Source organism: Chiroxiphia lanceolata, chromosome 2 (genome assembly GCF_009829145.1).
Source record: "Chiroxiphia lanceolata isolate bChiLan1 chromosome 2, bChiLan1.pri, whole genome shotgun sequence".
Taxonomy (NCBI): Eukaryota; Metazoa; Chordata; class Aves; order Passeriformes; family Pipridae; genus Chiroxiphia; species Chiroxiphia lanceolata.
The window spans coordinates 31,757,286-31,778,122 of NC_045638.1; the positions used below are offsets into that span (position 1 = coordinate 31,757,286).

The window sequence follows — 20,837 nt, forward strand, 5'->3', positions numbered from 1 at the left end:
TTGTAATGATAGAAGCCTCTTTCTCCAGGAGGGAGAGAGGTGGAGAGGAACAACACTGAAGTTGTCATCTTTGTGGTCAAGTTGCCTAAAAGCAAATACTTCATCTTCAGACGAAACCAGGTGTTTTTTTCTTAATTAACACAATTTCTGAACCTGCCTAAACATTAGTCCTGACACGACCATCATTTTGACAAATTTGACAAAAAGGCTTTTCAATTAACTGAAAATTAAGTTGTTTCTTATATAACACAAGAGTCCAACTGTATCTTAATACCTCAATTCTCCGTTTAGCTTTGTCATAAGCACGCTCTTCCTTAGTGCGGTCATCGTCAGAGTCGTATTCAGAATCAGAGCTAATTTCCTTGCTGGTCTTTTTTTCCATAGATTGTTTTCCAATAGCTTGGGAGTCTGCCTCTCTCTCATCTGAAGTCTTTTCATCCTCATCTTCACTGCCTTCACTGTCTTCAGATTCTTCACTCTCTTCTTCCTCTTCCTCCTCCTCATCTTCTTCCTCCTCTTCCTCATCCACTTCATTTTGTTCTTTGACTTCAATGTGAACAGGTTTGCTCTCTGTCAAAAAAAAATTGAAGTAAAAATTCTCTATTAAATTCATAGCTGTGGGGGAGATGGCAACAAGAAGTAAAAAGGGAGACTACTCCAGAAGAGTGAGGACAGAGTAGGTACTACAATAAGTGCCTGTCAAGATAATTTTTCAACTTGCAGTGTAAAAGTGTTTCATGTTTAGAGCTGCTGACTTGTGTTTAGAATCCAGGCAAGCAGAGCGAGTTTGGGCTGGGGGAAAGAATGATATTATCAGCACATTTATGCTTGACTTTACTTGCAGATATTCAGACAAAATGACATCCTTTATGAAGTGCTGTATGCACTTCATAAAGGAATGAATGCACCAACACCTTTAAAAAGAAAAGCCAAAATACTCCAAATTCATTCCTATATGGGTTCTGCATACTACTGATCAGGAACACACATTTAAGCACACATAACAATTAGAACAGATGATCTCTCCTACACCTATAAAAGAATCTCATCTTAACATTTTCTTAGACTGTTCAGAGAAGATTAGTATTTTTCAGGGGAATTCTTCAGTAAACAAAGAAAAAGAACTATCAAAAAGTAATTTTCTTTCTTTGAAAGCATCCCATCTACAATTAGTTCAGAAACCATAAGAGGCAAACTAACACTTGGAACACACAAGGAACACTTTAAAGCCATGCATTCTCCTCCTTACAGTGCTGTTAGGAGGCTCACTGCTCTTAGAGATTATGTTTCCTTACTATGCTAAAAGTCCATCAGCTTAGTAATACACTAAATCTAATTCCCAGGAAAGCTCTTCTTCTGGATCCCATTGGCAGAGAGTCTTCAAATCCAAGCAGCAAGAAGTGCTATGTCCTCCCCAGGACAGTGGCACCAGACTAAAACAGTCTGAGCAGCCCTTGGAACTCAAAGCAGAACAGTCCAGCACCACAGGAACACATCTGTGTTGGAATGAAATCCATACTGCTGTACATATCTGTATATAAAGCATCACACTTGAAAGCACAGGTGTCAGAAGTACAGGCCTGAGCAAATAAAAGTACTTGATGAATAAATAGTCTTTGAGCATAGGAACCACTGAAGACACATTATGGAAGCACTAGGACCAGTAACTGACTCCTGCTCAGGACGGCTCACAGCAATACACATTTCTCCAACCGGAAGAAAATATCTGAGAACTTATTCCTGACTCTCATGCAGCTCTAAGTTCTCCATAAAAATTGCTGTTGAGTGCAGACAGAATATGGTTTTTGGCATATATACACAGGAATATGGATGTTCTGGTAATTATTTCCTTTTTTCTCCCTCATCTGCCTCTGAAAGAAGCACATCACAGAATCACAGAACAGTTTGGGTTGGAAAGGATCTTAAAGACCATCTTCTTCCAACCCCACTTCCACAGGCAGGGACACTAGACCAGGTTGCTCAGAGTTCCATCCAGCCCAGCCTTGAGCACTTCTACGGATGGAGCACCCACAGCTTTTCTGGGCAACCTGTTCCAGTGTCTCACCACCCTCACAGTAAAGAATTTATTCCTCATATGTAAACTAAACCTATTCTCAGTTTGAATCCATTCCCCCTTGCCCTGTCACTACATACTCTTGTAAATAGTCTCTCTCCATCTTTCTTGTAGGCTCCCTTCAGGTACTAAAGGTCACAATTAGGTCACCTCAAAGCCTTCTCTTTTCCAGGCTGAACAATCCCAATTCTCTCAGTCTTTCCTTGTAGGAGAGAACTTACTATAATGCATGCCCACTAACCTTCACACCATTTTGTCCCTCACTTCTTTCAGAACTTGTCTCAACAGTACATCTCCTAGATGTTGCTAGATTTGTGTAGTGAAACTCCCATAGCTTTGGAACAATTACTAGAGAAGTACAACACCAGGTAAAAGGTTTCCCTGGACTCCCAGACGTGTTTTAAGCATATATTAAGAGAAGAGGATTTTCAGTCCCATAAAAAAAGAACAAAAAATTCCAACTGATTTATTTTAGGTGGTAACTCTACACCCATGAATATTTCCAAAGGGTTGTCTCAAGCAGTATTTCTGCAGCTTCTGAAAGCTCTGCCTTTGAGAAGAGGGTCTTATATCTATTTATAATCACTTACTTCACAATTTATCTACTGGAGTGGAGGAAAAATCTAAATAAAATAGTTTTGTACAGAAACAGAAAACTCAGCCCAAAGAAACCTCTTAACCAGAAAAAGCACACATTTTTGGTATTTACATGCCCACCTTTCTCTCCATCTTCATCACTAACCATAGCTTCCCAGTCATCCAAGCCCGCATCTTCAGTTTCATCTTCTTCCTCCTTGTCTTCTGAAACTAAGAAATCCAACATTAAAGGAAAAGAAACAGTCAGTCCAGCAACATACAACGTTTTTAGATGCCCCTTCTTCTGACATACTGACACATGCAACTTACAAGTTACTTGTTAGCATAATTGTATCAAATATCTCCACATTCCATAAGAACTTAAGAAATAATCTCCAATTCTCTCCACAAATATTGTATAGTCCTAGCAGCTTTGCCTAGCAAAACATTTTTGTGGGAGACACAGCAAATCTACTCATCTAGTTCCTGCCTGCATATCGTGCCAGTGCCTGCATAATGCCTGCCACACAAACCTCTACCAAAACCACGATCCCTGAGAGGAGCTGCCCAATTAACAGTCAGCCATGTGTAAGAAAGTGAAAGAGAAACACAAATACAAGTTGGGTTGCAGTATAATTTTAACTAGTGGGAAAATACAAATTGTCCATAAAAAGGACTCCAGGTGCCTCAATATAATTATACCATGGATTTCAGAAGCATTTAATTTATTAATTCAACAGGAATTCAGTAAGATATATGAAGAGACTGCAGCTCTTAATAAAAGACAAGTGGAAAAATGCAAACTTGCAACCCTCTCCAAAAGAGGCATTATACAATATATATTTGTTGCAGCACATGTTGAGTTATGAAATTTCAGCTCTCTGAAATGAAGAGTAGATTCCACACTGCTAGAATATTAACTAGGAACTAACATACTGCCAGTGAGACCTTTTCTTACGGCAATGGAATGGCAATCATGAGATAAGCAAGAATTAGACTACACATTCAGCTTTGTTTTCAAAACCTGCATTTTGTCAGTATTTGTCTAACTTAAGAATAAGGGTAAAAATTGAAACAGTCTCCTTGTTGAGGAAGGAGTCTAGTAAAACGTGATTTTGACAAAACAAGTACTGTGCATAGGCAAAAATGAGGGTAACAATCCCTTGCTAGGCTGGTAACTCACTTCCACAAGCTCACCCATATCCACTGTATTCAGCACTCATGAAAGTAAAACATCACTGCGAATATTGCACTATCAACACCAGAAGCAGCATATTTCCTCCCTATCTTCACCTAACTGCTGACAAATGGCCTTGTAAAAAGCAAATGAAAAGTCAGGGGAGTGAATCATAAGGCACTTAATGTGCTTATTTGAGCTACTTCCCTAAGCGAATTTAACACTGGAGCTCACCCAGAATAAATAAGGGACCTTTACACTTTCATTTTGAAGCTTCACACCTCTTTGTTCCATAAAATTCCATCAGTTCCTCCCTTAAGAAAAAAAAAAAAAAGGCAACTATCTCAAGAAAGAATAGCCCCTCAGCCCCATCCAATGAGGTATGATAACTTTCATGCAGCACTGACAGACAGGCTGAAGTGTTTGAAGCTTATTAGCATTTACTACCAACCTGGCTCTACTGGAAGAGGAGTGTCTTCTTTCACTAGTGTTTCCAGTTCTACAGCATCTTCAGCTGGGGAAGTTACCTCCACACTTTCTGAAATTGCAAGACAGGAAATTGGTTGCTACATTCTTCCAAAGTGCAAACCAACTGAGACATACAGCTCCACGCCAGCTTATTTGGAAAACATTTGGCTTTCCAAGCAGTTGAAAAGATTTATGAGATAGGTCAGTTATTGGCTAAGATGATTACTATTGCTTTTGACCTTAAAAGCCTCCTCATTTTCTTTAAAAGACAAGAGAAAACGAAGCAATACTAATGAACTAGCCATACTTTCTCTTCTGTTTCATTAAAAATAAAAAGTCACCGACACAATTCAGATAAGTACCATTTCAACTCTTTACACACACTGCTTAATTGCTAAGTAGTCACATAACTCATGTCAAATTAAAAAAAAAAGCTAAAGAAGAAGTAAATCTGAATTCTTTAAATTAAGGATTAGTCTTGAAAAGAGCCATAGTAATACCCCCAGAGGAAAGTCATGAACCACAGAAGTAAAAAACTGACACATTCAACCTACTCTAACTAGTGCAATAAATAGTAAGTTTTCAAAAATGCAAGCTCTTTGAACTACTCTGAATGACTTGCACCCAGGAACCAGAATTTGTTTTTATATACAAGAAAACAAGTGAACAAACTGTCTCCACCACAAAGAACAGAACTAAAATGAGGATCAATCCCCTTTCATCCTGGGACATCAACTTAGACTTAATTATAAGTCATTATTACTTACACTACTTTGTATTTGACCTACATATGCACACAAAGCATTTGTACAACATCACATTTGTACAAGGCCTTTACATCCTGTACATCTCCAACATTTAGAAAATCTTAAGACAATACCCAGGTTAGGAAAAAAAAACAGTCAAGTGGATTGTAAAACAAAGGATTAAGTGCACAGCCTTCAAAATAACTTTAGGATCCTAAGGCATCAGCACTTGGATGTGAGGGTAGAGGTGTCAAAAGAACCTGAGGCACCCTGAGGTGCAATTAGTTTAGCATTAACTGATTTATTTCATAAAAGCTTCCAGAAATATGATTAATCTATTAAGAATCCATGCAAACCATACCTTCTTTATTTTCTGGTTGCTGCTGCTTCTTTCTCTTTTTGTCTTCATATATTGGCCTCTTCTTTGGCACAGAGTCTTTGGATGGCACTTCAACACCTGCAAAAAAAAAAAATTGTTAGAAAGAAAATCCAGGTAAATAATAAACAAACTTTGGTTTAAATAAGAACACGTTTTCCAAAATTGGAAGATGGAGGAAGGAAGAGTGGAAAGTAGGTTCGATGTATATTTTATCTTTTTTAATAGTCTGGATTCAAAAGCTGCAAAACTCAATTGAAGTATCATTCATCAGATACTACTGAATGCTCTCAAAAAGAAGTTGGATAACTGGGGGAAGGAGATGATGAACAAAAAATAAGCAATAAATCCAATCGGATTTTAAGATTGCAGAATTGAAGTTATCACAGACCTGCACAGGATTTCATGAACATGGACTAGCTAACTTGAGGCAAAACAATGCCCTTGCCTAATTAAGCCTGTGAATTAATTCAACAGGATCCAGATCACCAGTCTTATAAGATCTGCAGCATAGCCCATCTGCTTTTCCTGGCCTTTGGACTAAGCCTCTTCTTTAAGTGCTTTTTCCTAAGTTTCACAACTAACAACTTTAATCTGCAAGTAGAACGCATTAAAAAGTTGGATATTTAAAGCGTAAGATGAAAATACAGACATTTAAACCTACTTTACAAAAAGGGGGGGGACAGGGAAGGAAGACAGACACTGCATTCCTTGACAACAGAGCAGGCTTTACATGGAATCACTAAGTACTTGCCCTCCTAACTTCAAAGAGAAAAACACAAACAGAGAGCAGTAACAGGCATGAAGGTTCAGCGGATTTTTTTGGGTTCTTTTAATTATTATTATTTTAAACTTTACTGCTTACCCTGAGCTTGGAGTAGTTTAAGAGTAGCCTCTGCTCTGGCTCTGGCTTCTCGTTGAGCTTTTGTTAAAAGTTTTCCCTCCTTCTTCAAACGCTCCTTCCTCTCTTTTTCCTTCTGTTTCTTTCTTTCTTTCCTCTCTTGCTCTAATCGTTCCTAAAAAAAGATAAAGAAACATGCAGAAATTTTAGAGCATGCTTTGCACAAAAGCTAGCCAACAGTATATTCTGTTCATGACAAACATATTAAGGACTAATTCATGGAATTGCAGAATATGCTGAGTTGGAAGGGATCCACAAGGATCATCAAGTCCAACACTTAGCCCTGCACAGGGCCATCCCCAACAGTCACACCACATACTTGAGAGTACCATTCACCAACTGCACCAGCAAGCATACAAATTAAGATGACATTCTCCCTTATTTTATCCTTGGAGTGACATATACGGTACCTCCTCTTTCCGCTTTGCTTCTAGTTCCTCCAGTCGTCTTATGCGTTCTTCCTCCTCTCGTTTTGCCCTTTCCTCTTCCTCTTTCATTTTAGCCAGGGCCTCTTGCATAGCTTTAACAGTGGCTTTACTGGGACCCTTTTTCTTCTCTTTCTCTTTTTCTTCTTTCTCACCTTTCTTTTTTTTCTTGTCTTTTTTCTTTTTGTCCCCCTCATTGTCATCAGCTACAGAAAGAAGATGCATACATTCAAAAACCCCAGAAATTTCAAAGATACTCTAAATACAATTAATGTTTGAAATACGATAAATAACACCAAATGAGGAACATTTTCATTGGCTTCTACATAAACACTTCATAACACAAACAACAAAACTGTCTCTTAAGTTCCAAAGTCAGGGCCTGAAGCCTTAAAGTAACAGAATAACTGGGAAGTGAAAAAGTACTCTTGCAATACAGAACCATAATCATATATTGTAATAAGAACTCACTATCTGGTTTTTATTTTCTCATGTGTCTGAACAAACTACAGGCCAGAAAACACAGCCACATGTGAGCCAACACAGAGAGGCAGACAAAGCTACCAAATGTCTAGTATGTACAATTCAAAATAAACCAACAAACTCTCCTCACTGCCTGCCACCTCTTATAAAAGCCACAGTGTTTAAATTACAGTTTTAGGAACCATGTTACAAACCCTCTGTTCCTGCAGGAGTCTCTCCTTTTTCCCCAGGGCCAGAGACTGCTGTGATTTCAGGAGAGGCCTTCTCTTCAGATTTTTTTAGAGATTCTTTTGGCTTTGCTGGTTCTTTACCACCTTCTAATTCTTCCTTCTCTTTCTGCTTCCTGAGTTTGGCTTTTTCTTCTTCACGTTTTTTCCTTTCACGTTCTTTTTTTTCTGCCTTCTTCTGGGCCACCGTTTTTACTTTGAATGAAGGTTCTTCTTCATCATCCCCACTTTCAGCAGCAGGAGCAGACTTTTGCTTTTGGTTTTTCTTTTGTCCTTTTCTAGATTGGGAGACATCATCCGATTCATCACCACTCTCACCTGTAGACACTCCACCCCCACGCTCTTTGCTTTTCCTAGTATTAGATTCATCTTCTTCTGACAAATCTTGTTTTTTATTTGACTTCTGAGTTTTCCCTTTGCTCTTCTTAAGCCGTGTCTCATGATCATCATCATCACTGCCAGAAAGCATGTCTTGTTTTGCTTTCTGAGGTTTTTTAGATTTTTTATCTTTATCTTCCACTTCCTCACTGTCATAGTCATTTTCCAGATTGGCTTTTTTACTCTTTCCTTTCCTTTTTTTATCTTGTTTTGATAAGCTTTCTTCATTGTCATTTTCAACCTGGTAATTAAACAATTCAATAATCAGCCATGAAAAATTACTTGCCATCATGAGCTAAGAAGTAGCATTGAGATACAAGAAGAAAAGCCTCTAATACTGAAGACAAAGTTTGAAAGCAATAACTATTCCTTCTGAGTGCACCATACCTCAGCCCCAATTAAAATTTCTTCTGAGTGGTTTTGAATAATTATTAGCATGAAGACATGGCTTCTGGTAAAATCTTCCACAATTGACTTCACTATGAAAATATGATCAAGTATAATTAAAAAAACATGTTAGCTGCATGTTTCACATAGGATCTCCAACTACACTGTATCACTACAACTTCTCTGGGACAGGGGTGTCTCATATTTCAATAATTTTCTGTTTAAAAGCCCACCTCCCTCTCAGTGTTCACCTTTCCTGTAGAAGGCTGTTCCCTGTCAACTTTCCCTCCTTGCGCCTCTATTGACAGTTCCTCCAGCTCCTTCAGGATATCATCTTCACTAAAATAAGAAAGAAGTTAGGGTACTTAAGTAACTGAGGTTTTGGATAATGGAATAAAATCAGACAGATAGGAAAAAAACCCAAACTTACTCAAAATCCTGTTTCTTCTTCTCTTTTTTCTTTTTGCCTTTGGATTTCTGAGGCTCTTGATCCTTTGCAGCTCCTGCACCTTCTATCTCGGCAGCAAGGGCATCAATATCAATATCATCTTTTGCACTAAAATGGGGAAGGAAAGCAGCATTTTCAAGACTTCAAACATTAAGTTTACGTAAGTAGAAGCCATCTGCATAAAACAAAAGCTTCAAAATGCAAAATCAATCACAAAACATAAGCAATGCAAGGGAAATCCCCCCATATTTAACTATTATGCACTGTTACCTTATTTCACTCAGTACAACGGAAAGGAAAAAACCTTCATTCATGTCCTTCACGTGAAGGAAGGTGGAACAGTAAAACACATTCAGTTCTTCCAACACCGACTTTTAAAGTTTAGCTGTGAGATTTGATATAACTTCCTGAAAGAATGTAACTAGACTATTTGACTTTGTTCCTTCAAAAGATAAGTTTTTTAGCCCTTCAAATCACAGTCTGTGTCACTGACAGAAAAGCAGCCACCACGGTGAAAGTGTAAAAATGAAGCATAAATAGAAGAAATTTTGCAATTTATAACCAGGAAAATCTACTAAGAGGTACTTATCTGCTCCTTTAAACGTCCTTTAGCAAACAGAAAAACTATTGTATTTTTATTTAGCAAATAAGTGGAAGTTCTTTACAGCTTCCACCTTACAGTAAGTTGCCTGTGCTTTGCCATCAGACTGAAAATTTTATTTTTATCTTTTAAGAAAATAAGCCACACAGAGGAACAGAGTTCAGGCCCAAGTCAGACTCTAAAGCAGCCCATAAAAAATACCAATGCAGTTCATTTTCACCACTTGCCTTAGTATTACCTCTCTCAAGCCTAAAGAAAGCTGAAAGTTTTTGTCCAGATGTTTTACCATCTAAACACGCTCACAACACAATTGTAAGAAAGGAGACTCACTTATTCCCTGCTTCACACTTAGAAGTTCAGTTCTCAGACCAAAACTGGTCTATAAAGTAGCAAATATTAGGACACTACTTTTATCACAACTTGCAGTTTCAAGAACCATTTAATCAATAAGTTGTTAATATCTCATTTAACTCTTTCTTAGATATGTGGGCAGAAAACACAATTTCACTTAATCACTACCACCCACTTAGGACAAATCAGCCAAGGGTTGACCCACCAAGTACCAGAAACTATAACCAGAAAATAAGAGAAATGAATTTATTCCAAATTCAGGGCTTTCAAGTGATCAGCAAATTCTAAACTACTAGAGCACTTCAGCCTCACCAATCTATAAACCCAGGAGTTGAATCTTAATAAAGAAAATCAAGTATTTAATTATTCATTTACAGATCCTGAAATTCAGTAAGTCCAAGTTATATTTCTCTTCACAAAAGGAAAGGGTTGAATCATTTTACAATTGTAAAATTTTACATTTTACAACTTTAAATTCACATTTACAAGTGAATGCTGACATTCACAAACCCAACTTATGCCAAGTATTGGGAATATGCAAGTCACCAAACACTTTATATGAGACAACAGCACAACTAAGCAACGATGCACTTCATTTTTTTAAAGGCCAAGATTGATTACTTGTATTTTTAAGATCTTAAATTTTCTTCTATGTAGACTGAACAAATAAAAAGCAGTACAACAAAGCACCTCGTTGTACAGCACCTGCATCACCAGAGATACTTACTTTTAGTCAAGAAAGGAAAATACAAACCTTAAATATACCTAGAAATGCTTCCTAGGTGCTGACATGATTAGTAGTACATTTGTCAAAAGAAACTGTTCTCTCAAATAGTTAATGAAAGATTTCTAAAGCAATCCTCACCTCTTCAATAGAAAATAAACTTTTTGGTCATTTCCCCCTTAAGCTGACTTGATGTTTCAGCAATTGGAGAGCTGGTTTTTTAAGCAGTTTAACTGGTTGTACACCAGGGGTAACAGCTGAAATAAAAATGTCATTCATCTCTACACCTAGAATTAAAGCCCTAATCTCAGGCTAACTATACTACACCTAGGTCTACACAAGGGCCCTCACACTTGTTTTTGCATTAATTGCAGAATATCAAGTTTATTAAGCACATTTGCTCACCTCCTTCTGCTCTAGGAGTTAATGGAGGAGACTGAGTCAAATCCAAGTCTGAAACAGTTTAGAGAGACCACAATACATGCTCTACTACAATTCCAAGGCCATACTGCTCCCATCACTACAGGATCTTAACCATGTGGTTGTACAGATACCAAAGCATCAGTCCTTTAACAGCTTATATTTCACACAGATATTCTCAAGGCTGACTTTTCACATTACAACTTAGCAGAAAGTTATGTCCAAACATAAAATACAAGGGTTTTTTGCTACAAGCAAAGAAGATGCCTGTGTTCCATTATGCTTTCCAGCATACAGGCTTTAAGGGGGTGAGAGTTTATTTGCTGTTAAATCAACTCACTTCAACTGAACCTTGAGGAAGAAAACTTCTTTGGGGGAAAAAAAAAGTCTCAAATCAAACACTGAAGAAACTAATTCACAAACATTAAGCTCTAACACCCACCAGCAAGAACACTTTAGGAATAATAATAAAGACTGTCCAGCTGTCACAATAGTGGTATCAATATAGTATAAAAGCCTTTCCAAACTTGGCTTCTACTGCTTAGTTTCTGAAAAATAATCTATACTTTCCACTACACTTCCATTTACTAAGGAGTGACACAGCAAGCTTCCTCAATGAAGTAAAATTAAGGCTGCATGCACTTATATATACAGCAATATATACAGCTATAACTCCTAAGAATTGACAAGCAAGAATATCACTGGAAAGCTAAAGGAATTCAAACACTGGCTTCCATTACTGCAAGTTTATTCCCATACTGACCTTGAATTTCCTTACCTTTTAAAACTCTAATAATAGTCCACTAGTATATCATAATAAAAGAAAGTCAAATAGAAGATTGAGAAGGTGCTCTCCCTCATCCTGGGAGATTCTTATGTTATAAGGAAACCACTACACTTAGATCCATACCAGGAAAGCTTCTTTCCTATTGGCATTATTAGATACACCTAGGAACTTCTATCAGTAAACTTTTTTTAAGCAGTCCCCAAACATGTTTCAAAAACGCGAACGCTCTTGCAAGAACCTCTTCCTTGAGACCTCCAAAAGGTCTCCACTCAGCCTTTACAAGGGTTCAACCCTAAGAGGGCCTGATACAGGAACCTGAAAGGACCAGAATATGCTCAAATGGTTTTCAATTTTGGCCTCAAACTGCTTTTGCGTGAAGACTTTGTAAACAGATTTCACAGCCTCACTACCTTAGACCAAAAAGATAACCCCATGTTTCCCCAACGTAAGAGGCTCAAGGGGGTCTAGAAAGTGAAAAAATGAAAACAATGCTACTTCACTGCTGAGAAGGGGTTACTTCCCTGATTTTCCTTTGTCTTTGTTTCACAACTGAAGCCTAAGCTACCTCTCTTATTCATATCTTTTGATTCCAGCCTCTGTTTTTGCTGCCAGATATAAAAAGAACTCTGATACTGCTAATACAGCACTTCAATGCATTAAATTACACTAGGAGTAAGGTGTGTGTACTTCACTCAATCCAAAACAAGCAATTTTCAAAACAAATGGCTGCAGACATTACTCCATGGAGGTTTGTGCCTAATATAAGGCAAAACTCTGCAGTGGAGAAAGACACAGCAGTCAGATTAATTAAAGGAGAGGGCAGTAATCAATAACAAGTACACAGAGATCACTACATTTCAGATACCAAACAAAACTATTTTTCTTTGCAATTACATTACTAATCAAAAAGAAAAAGTGCTTTACATTTCCCCTACACAATTTCACTGCCTTTTGCCATTTAAGCAGGATTACAGCAATATAGGACTTAACAGGATTTCAAAGCATTTTTAAAACAGCACATTTACATACTTTATACTGAAAAAATACTTACCTTAATGCCCTAGAAATGACATTAAGAAATCAACTGTTGCCCAAAAGGGTTCCAGTATAAGTTGTCTGCATAAACTAATGGAAACTGATATTACATGAGGAAAGCCTCATTACATGAGGAAAGGATAGAATCCTGAATATTAACTCGGTTACTAAATAAATGCTGTGTTAACACACCATTCTGTACCTAACCAGGATCATCCAGACCACCCCAAATAAGTTTTGGAGATTTTTAAGACAGGTATGACCAACAGAGGAAATTCAGTAACATCTCTCATGCAAACAAAGCATCAAATCAGGCCAGTAACAAAGTGATACCCAAAACACAATCTAAGCTGCTCACATTATGTGTTAAACAAAATGAGCAACAAATAAAGCTACAACCCCAAATCCTGCCTATAAGACAAAGTATGATTTTTTTTTTCAGTGGGAAGATGAAAACAGGAAAAACAGAGCTGTCACCTACCGCTGCTCAGTCAGATGTACCAAGACAGCCAGTAGTTCTCCTACTTACAAGATCCCACACAGCTGAAAGCTATTGAGTCAGAAAAGTGGAAAAAAAAATCTCGTGACTGATAGATGCACATTCTGTAGGAAAAAACCAACACTGCTGTGTTTCTCTTGCTAGTACACCAAGGAAACAACATTTAAGACTAGAAACAGTAAAAAACAACAACAAACAAACCCCTCAGCTATTAAATCATGTTTTTAAAACATGAGAAACAAGCACAGTTTTGGATCAAGTTTATTTTTTCTGATGCAATGCCCTGCAACAGCCAGAACCTAGAAAATCCCTGTGGAAGCCATCTGGAGGCCAGAGTTGACCCTAACACAAGCTTTAATTTACAGATGCTCAAACTTACATTAATCCTAATTTCCACATTCTAGGGTTTGCTTTAGTCTTTTACAGGCATACTTTACCATTTTGTTTAAAAACAACCTCACTTAGTGAAGTTCAGTTTCTAACACTTGTTCACAATTAGCAAGATGTAGTTTTAAAGTTTGAAGTTTCACCTTTTCTTTCCCACTCTACAATATTACAGGTGCTCATCAGTGCACTGCTCACCAGAGCAGAAGCTGTCATGCTTCAAGTCAACTTTCAACATTCAAGTCAACATTAAACTTACAATTCTGAAATAAGATAAAAACTATCAACGCTTCCTAACAAAGTATGTCAGAATAGTTATAAGTAAACTATAACTATCACTTCACTCTTCCATGGAAGGTTAAAAAAATTACTCCAAGTACTGGCATAGTTTATATACTCATTATTAAGGGATTTCCACAGTGTGAAGCTTCCATACAAAGGACAGATACTGCATGCAATATAGTCTCTGTAACAGAAAAATCTAGGCATAGAAATTTGAAAGACTTCCTGGGCATTGCCAAGGCAAACAAAGCCAAATGCAGGAAGGCAGGACTACAGCTATTGAAATAAGAGCTAATAGGCTTTTATCATTTTTCTTTGCTCAGTGAACTTCTGCAGCTAAAATGCGTTACTGCTCTTCCTTAACAAATAAGCTCCTCCAGCTTTCCATGCCAGTTCTAGTGAAGGAAAGCCAACTGACACCAACAGCATTTCACAGATATTCTTTAATAACAGACAAGCTCATTACATTAGCAAGACCACCAGCAAATGTGCATGCTTTCCTCACGTGCTTTCCTAAGAACACACACAATTAGGACTTTCAGTACACTTATGACCATACCTACAATATATATCCCAAAATTACAGGAAAAACTTCATTATAAACAAGCACACTTCATTATAAACAGCTACACGTTACAGAGATGGCATCCTGACTAGGCAGCAGTGAGATAAAGAGCAAAGGAAACTACTAATCCATTCATGAGCTGAAAGAGTGGAACAACAGGATTATACAAAGGAGCTGAGTTGCCCTCATTCATAGCAATTTGACTCTACTGAAATTAGGTAAGTGAAACTGCAGAAATTAAGTGGAAGAATTCAGCTTAAAATGAGACAAACCCTTAACTACTGGAAATCCAACTTCCAGCTTTAAAAAGAAAGTCAACAGGATAACACTCTCCTGCTGAAACTAAAATTAAAGAGTACTCACAGACTCAAAGATTACAAGCACTTTTTGATCCATTGCACTGACCAAGACAAACATGATTACTAACGCTTGCCTTCATCTTACAGCTAACATGTGAAGCCAAATTATGCTACAAGTCTTTTACATAAGATCTGTTTTAGACTGTCTCTATAAAAGTGAAGTTGAAATGTAAGAAAGCACCATATGATCAAAAACTGACCTAAGAAAACCCACTGAAACATTAATGAGCATGGGCCAGAAGAGTCAGCAAGTCAATACAGCAAGGAAGTTGCATCACTGCTGTGAGCTCCCTGCCCACATTCCTGCATAATCAGAAGACTCATTTTTGCTGAGGCAACTTTGGAGATATTTCATCATTTACATGACACCAGCTCTTCTAACCACCTTCTAAGGAACATCATTGTCATTAGGTCATTTTCTTTTGCTTAAAAAAAAAAAAAAAAAAAAAAAAAAAAAAAGCCCTTGACCTTTAAAAAGACTGAAAAGAAGCTGAATCATGTTTCCATGTGTTTAGTTTTGTAGTAGTTGTAGACCACGTAAAACTAATATTTTTAGAGATCTTTACCATTACTTCCCTAGAGCACCTTGCCCATCCTCCATATATGTGGGTAATAAGCCAAGTAACAAGGATTCATTTCTAAATACGAGGTTATCCAAAACCAGCAAGTTACCAATGCTGAATGGCTTATTTGTAGGTGTTTTTACCTGTAGGCATTAAGACTGTTTGAAAGACAGAACGCCAATATAAGTTTCTCTAGAGAAGCTGGTTCCACTTTGGAAGTTATCATTTAATTGTTCAAAACCCCGCACAACCTTTAAGTGGGTTATGACATTAAAAATGCAAGCATCTGCTGGCTCAGCAGGGCTATTCAAAACATGAAAACAAAGCCCTGGTCGCCTTCTAGTTTGACCTATCAAAGTACGTGAACACCACAAACTTCTCCTTTTAGAGTAGAAGAAGCCACATGGTTTTTCCCCCCACTGAAAACATTTAAATTACATATGCTGAGACAGTTTGAAACTCAGGAAAGAATGAGCTGCACTCCTTCCTCAGCCCAAAAAGTGAAGCAGTGTCCATGCGAGCATTAGCTATGCAACCCACCACTGCTGTTGTCGGTGCCTAAAGAATAAAAATAAAAATCACAGCCCCACAAATAAGGCACCCTCCTCTTGCATTTTTCTTGAGCTATGGGGCAGGGAAGGGGAGAAGTGACTTCATTCCCCATTCCCAGCCACACTTGTCCCTCTCATCAGCTCAGGCGGGCAATCCTGTGGCCACAAATCCTTGCAGAAAACACTTTTTTGGTGGTAGATCAAATCACACACCTGAGTTGTACTGTGGGCACATAAGCACGGAATCCACTGCACTGGAAGCAGTTACAGCTGGGAGGTGAGGACAGTGAGAGTAGCACCAAAAGGTTTGAAAGGTCTGACAGCTCAACTCAATTGAGTTTTACATGAAACTACACCTCTGTGATTTTTCAAAGATGAAGGAAGCTGGTGAAGCTACCTAATTACATGAGACAGCAAATAAGTAAAATCTGACTAAAAGGGTAATTGCTTTTCATTCAGGCTCCCAAGGCAATGATTCAATTTTTAATATTAAAGAGCCATGCCTTCTCTTTCAAGTTTGGCTGGGGAAAAAGAGTGGCATAACTATCAGCTAATCAAAACCTTCTGAAAAAAGATAGAAAACCTAACCTTCAACCCAAACAGGTTCTAGAAAAACAGAACGTTTCCTTTATTCAACTCAGATTAAAAAAAAAAAAGGCACATCACAGCCTAAAATTCCCATTTAAACAAAGATATAACAAAACTACAAGATAAAAAGCTTTTGTTGTGGCTGGTAGCTGGCAACACGGATCTCTGGAAGAAAGCAGCTCTTCAAGGTTCAGTTTCTGTGTTTAGATCTCAAGAGAATAAGATGCCTAAAAGCATGGAATATGAAACACTAAGTAAAAAACTAGCATTCGGTCTTCCTTGACCTAGTTCTTTTGGGTTTTGTCTGTTTAGGAACAGCGCAAAGATGACAGAAACTACCTCGAAGTTCAGAGTTTCACAGCTTCCATATCCTACACATGTCACTGTATAAAAATCAAAATACATCACAAAAATACCATTTAAAACAACTTCACAAAATACACTTTAGATTGTCTATAATTCTGAAGAGCAAAGGATGCCCATCTACATTAACTGTAATTAAAACCAACACTTCATCTTGCAGTGTGTATTTAAAGAAACATATTTCAGTGTTAAAATTTAAAATTTCAGAACTATTGTAAAAAAAAAAAAAATCAACAAAAACCCACCAAACTGACATACAGAAATAAGTCCTCCATGCTGCAAACACCAGGATCATCAAAACACTTCTGTAAGGTACTAACTGCTTTCAGGCCAGAACACCCACCAGTTTGAGCTGCACTTTTTCAGCCAAGCTTAATGACTGAATTATGTGCATACATAATCTGTGTGCAGAAAAATTATCTCCTCTACCTCTCTTAAGAGACTATTTTTGTGGACAAGTCAGAGGGAGGAGGAAAACGAGTATTATGCAAACACTACAAGTTACTAAATTGGAGACTTTGTCCAGAACTGTAACCTTCACTCCTAGGCAGCTTCTAAGGGATGAACAGCACAAAACAAATGTAGAGCAATGCACATGAGCCCAGAGTCAGAAAAATATGGCAGCACTAATCCAATTAAAACCAGGAAAGGTATGTAGACCTTGTCTGGTTTGATGTTATGAGTGCCAACAAGAACAGCAAAAGCTTAACTTACCATAAACCTCTATTATAAGCAAGGCTTTCCAGAGGTCCTCAGAGAAATGAAAGAACAGATTCCGCAATTCCTGCTTGTGATGTACTATTTTCACACTTTTCAGAAGCAGTTATACATAAGATTTAGATGCCTTCATGAAGGTAATAGATAAAAAGAGTATCAATATTTTTACAAGAAAAGCTGCTTCTTACAATCTCCTTAGTGTAGTGCTTTTTGGTTTATCTTGCCTTTACCACAAATATTTAAAGATCCTTATAGTCTTTTTACAGTGATGCTTTGCTTTAAAAAAAAATCCAACTGATATAAAGATAGTTTTCTTATATATATATGAAATTCCAGTGTTAAAAACTAAATTTGGGAGGAAGAAATATACATTTGCATAGAACAGGCCAATAAATTTCTGCAATGGAGGATTTATTTTGCATTATTTTACTACATCTTCCAGATGAGATTGGCAAAACAGGAATCTCAAGGGTTTATCAGCTGTTCTTGCCAAAGCTAGAGAAAGCTTTGTATGAGGAAATACTTTTGAGAAGCAGATAGAGACACTTATTGTAAATTTTCTGGTGTACAGAATGTTTCCAAACTACAGGTGTTTGTATACTTTCAAGCCTCCAGAGAGCTTCCCTACAGGACATTAAGAAGATTTTACTTAGCACACTAATAAAAAAAAGGAGCCAAAGAGAACAACTAGTAGACAATACCAGCGATTTAATTTGTAGAACAGAAAGCAATACATCAGCAAGAGCACTGTAAGTCTTATTTTAGCAGCAGTGTTCACTCTTGGCTGCAGAATCACAGCTGGCACCTGGAACTTCTAAAGCAATAAGCATGAATGATCAGACTGGTATGCCGAGGTAACAGGTCACTTTATTAAAGTGCAGAAGAGTAAACACACCTAAATACTACCTACTGGAACCTAAGGAAAACCACTAAGAGAAGAGGAATATGACTTAAAGCTGGGAGAAGAGGAAAAACACATCAAAACCTAACACCATCAAGGGGAAAGATCCATATTCCAGGCTGGCAATAATCTGTAACATAGAGCACATAGCACACTTACTAGAAATCTACAACAGCAGTTTGAGGCTTGGATTCAAAGCACAGTTCTGTAGTTTAGAACAGCCTTTCTTCCCACACATTTAAAGAAAAAAATCCTAACTAAATTCCAAAGCCAGCAGAATAGAACCTTGACATACCTTCTGCCACTACAACTCTATCAAAGAGCCAAAGCACTACACCACTTCCAGAAAGAGCTAGACTACACATCAGAACACCTACTCTTCAATTAGGAAAGCCTGAAAACTCAGATACCTCATGTTTTCGTTGAAATATTTGCTAAGAAGTTTCATTTGAAAATGAGTGATCAACACAAAATGCCAAAGAGGATACAATTAAAGCAACTTCCCAATGTCTTACAAGCTATTTATGACTCGACACCCTCCACCTTTACGAAGCACTTAACACACCACACCATGTATCTGACCATTCTAGATAAACATGTTCTTTACTGGCAGATGCACAGCAACCAAGCAGTCAATAAAAGAGTTCCAGCAGAGCATAACAGAGCTGCTCATATAGTAGGAACCAATTCGTAGTGTTCGGGCAGCAATCTGTATTCATAACAGCAAGTCCTGCATTCCTATTCTTTTCCTGCTCACCATCTAACTCAGGGTCTTGTCATAGGAACAGGGTATAAGTACACACGGACAAAATTCATCCGCACCCTCATTTCCCAGCACACTTCCCAGACATATAACAATACTCATTGGTATGATCTCCACTGTACTCAGCAGAAACAAGTGAGGAGGAAACTCCGCTACAGAAGTCAGAGCTATGGGGGTGATGGGAGAAAAGCAAAGTAAACATGACTTGTACCTTACATAACTTGTCTCACTGTGTCAGAAGATGAGCAGAAAATCTCCTTCCTGTCACCATGTCAATTGTCAAATCAATATTCACAAAACACAAACATACCACCTGCACCTTCCCTCCTGCTTCCTCTGCATTGTGAGTTGTGCCTGTGAGCTGCCACATGCTTTGGGAGCTGCAATCAAAAGGGATGTAAGGGATTGTATCTGTAACGTAATTGTTGGGGAGGGAGAGAGGAAAAGGAGGAGAACACAAATAACACTGCATAGCACAAAACTGAAGATGTGGCAAGCAAATCCAACTGGGAGCCTTTGATTATGCAAAGCTGTTCCTCTCTCACTCTACTGGAAACAGAAGGGAGACCGAACAGGAATGCTGGAAGTCCAAATTGAAGCTACAGATTCAAATATGTGATGCAGTCTCTCCCTCAGGGAACTTGACGTTCACAGGGATGTCAGCTAGAACCAACACCACCAGACAACAGAAGTTACCTCTGCAGGTAACACCTATTCCAAAACATCACTAGACTTCCAAGGCTTACTTTGGCTGAACTTCTCTTGACCTGCCTGCAACTGTTCCTTGATTTAGCTGTGACAGCAATTTCTCTACTTGACCAGGTGCCTATGTCTAATTTGTTCCACTTCTGTTTACCCAAGCATGCTGCAACCATAGTTTCATATAGACACCACTGACGAGCAGGCACTGCACAGAATGAGATATTCACAACTCTACAACAATGATGTGGTGTAGAGAAATACAGGCCTGGTATGGGAGCAGTGGCCTTGAGAAGCGAAGAGATAGGACGCAGTGGAGCGCAGGCATGGATTAACAGAGATGTCTTCTATAGACTCAGCACAGGACACCCCACAACTTGACAGAGGCTGGCTAAAGAAAATGCAGAGCTGGACAAAACTGGGTTTAAGGGTAACAAACAGGAAAGAAACAGCATTTAACACTCAATGCCTCTCATAGATCTGGATTTAACGTGGAGCTAACCAATGGAGGTAGCTCACCATGGAGCTTCATGGAGTAACCAGTGAAGAGCAAAGTCACATTAGCAAGCATATAAAAATGATGTCAAGTGGATCCTTGAGCGAACAAGATGAAACAGCCAACACGAGCCAACACATGCTCCTTGTGAAGGACACCTGATGTGACAGCTCCCCATAAGAGCTCCTCACCACCACCAGGATGAAACCACCAACCTTAGGACTCAGCAACAGTGAGGGTAACTGCAACTACATTATCACTCTTTCTTTTTTGTAACATTTAGATCCGAATTAAGAACACCTAATGGCTCAAAAAGTTAAGGAAAAAAAGTTGTAGTTTATAGCCTATACACATTTTAAGACATCAGTTTTTATTTAACTACTTGTCAGCATTAGAAGTTAAAAACACTCTTCAAACTTACTGTATCTTTGTATTAGTTACTTTACAGTGACAAGTAAAAACACGTTCTCTCCTGCTTGTGTATATACACACAACGCCACTCGGTCAGCATTCCATATGGTTA

The 20,837-nt window shown here is 38.1% G+C and overlaps 1 protein-coding gene across 1 annotated transcript in view; it reads right to left on the reverse strand.

Moving 5' to 3' along the window:
- Positions 1-20,837, reverse strand: part of EIF5B (eukaryotic translation initiation factor 5B) — a 35,809-nt gene that overhangs the window by 14,368 nt on the left and 604 nt on the right. The window contains exons 2-10 of the mRNA XM_032680832.1: positions 8,649-8,774; positions 8,470-8,557; positions 7,421-8,072; positions 6,729-6,949; positions 6,283-6,433; positions 5,403-5,498; positions 4,279-4,365; positions 2,792-2,881; positions 275-570 (exon numbers count right to left, since the gene is read on the reverse strand). Of these exons, the coding sequence (XP_032536723.1) occupies positions 275-570; positions 2,792-2,881; positions 4,279-4,365; positions 5,403-5,498; positions 6,283-6,433; positions 6,729-6,949; positions 7,421-8,072; positions 8,470-8,557; positions 8,649-8,774 (1,807 nt within the window). The remainder of the gene's footprint in view (positions 1-274; positions 571-2,791; positions 2,882-4,278; positions 4,366-5,402; positions 5,499-6,282; positions 6,434-6,728; positions 6,950-7,420; positions 8,073-8,469; positions 8,558-8,648; positions 8,775-20,837) is intronic.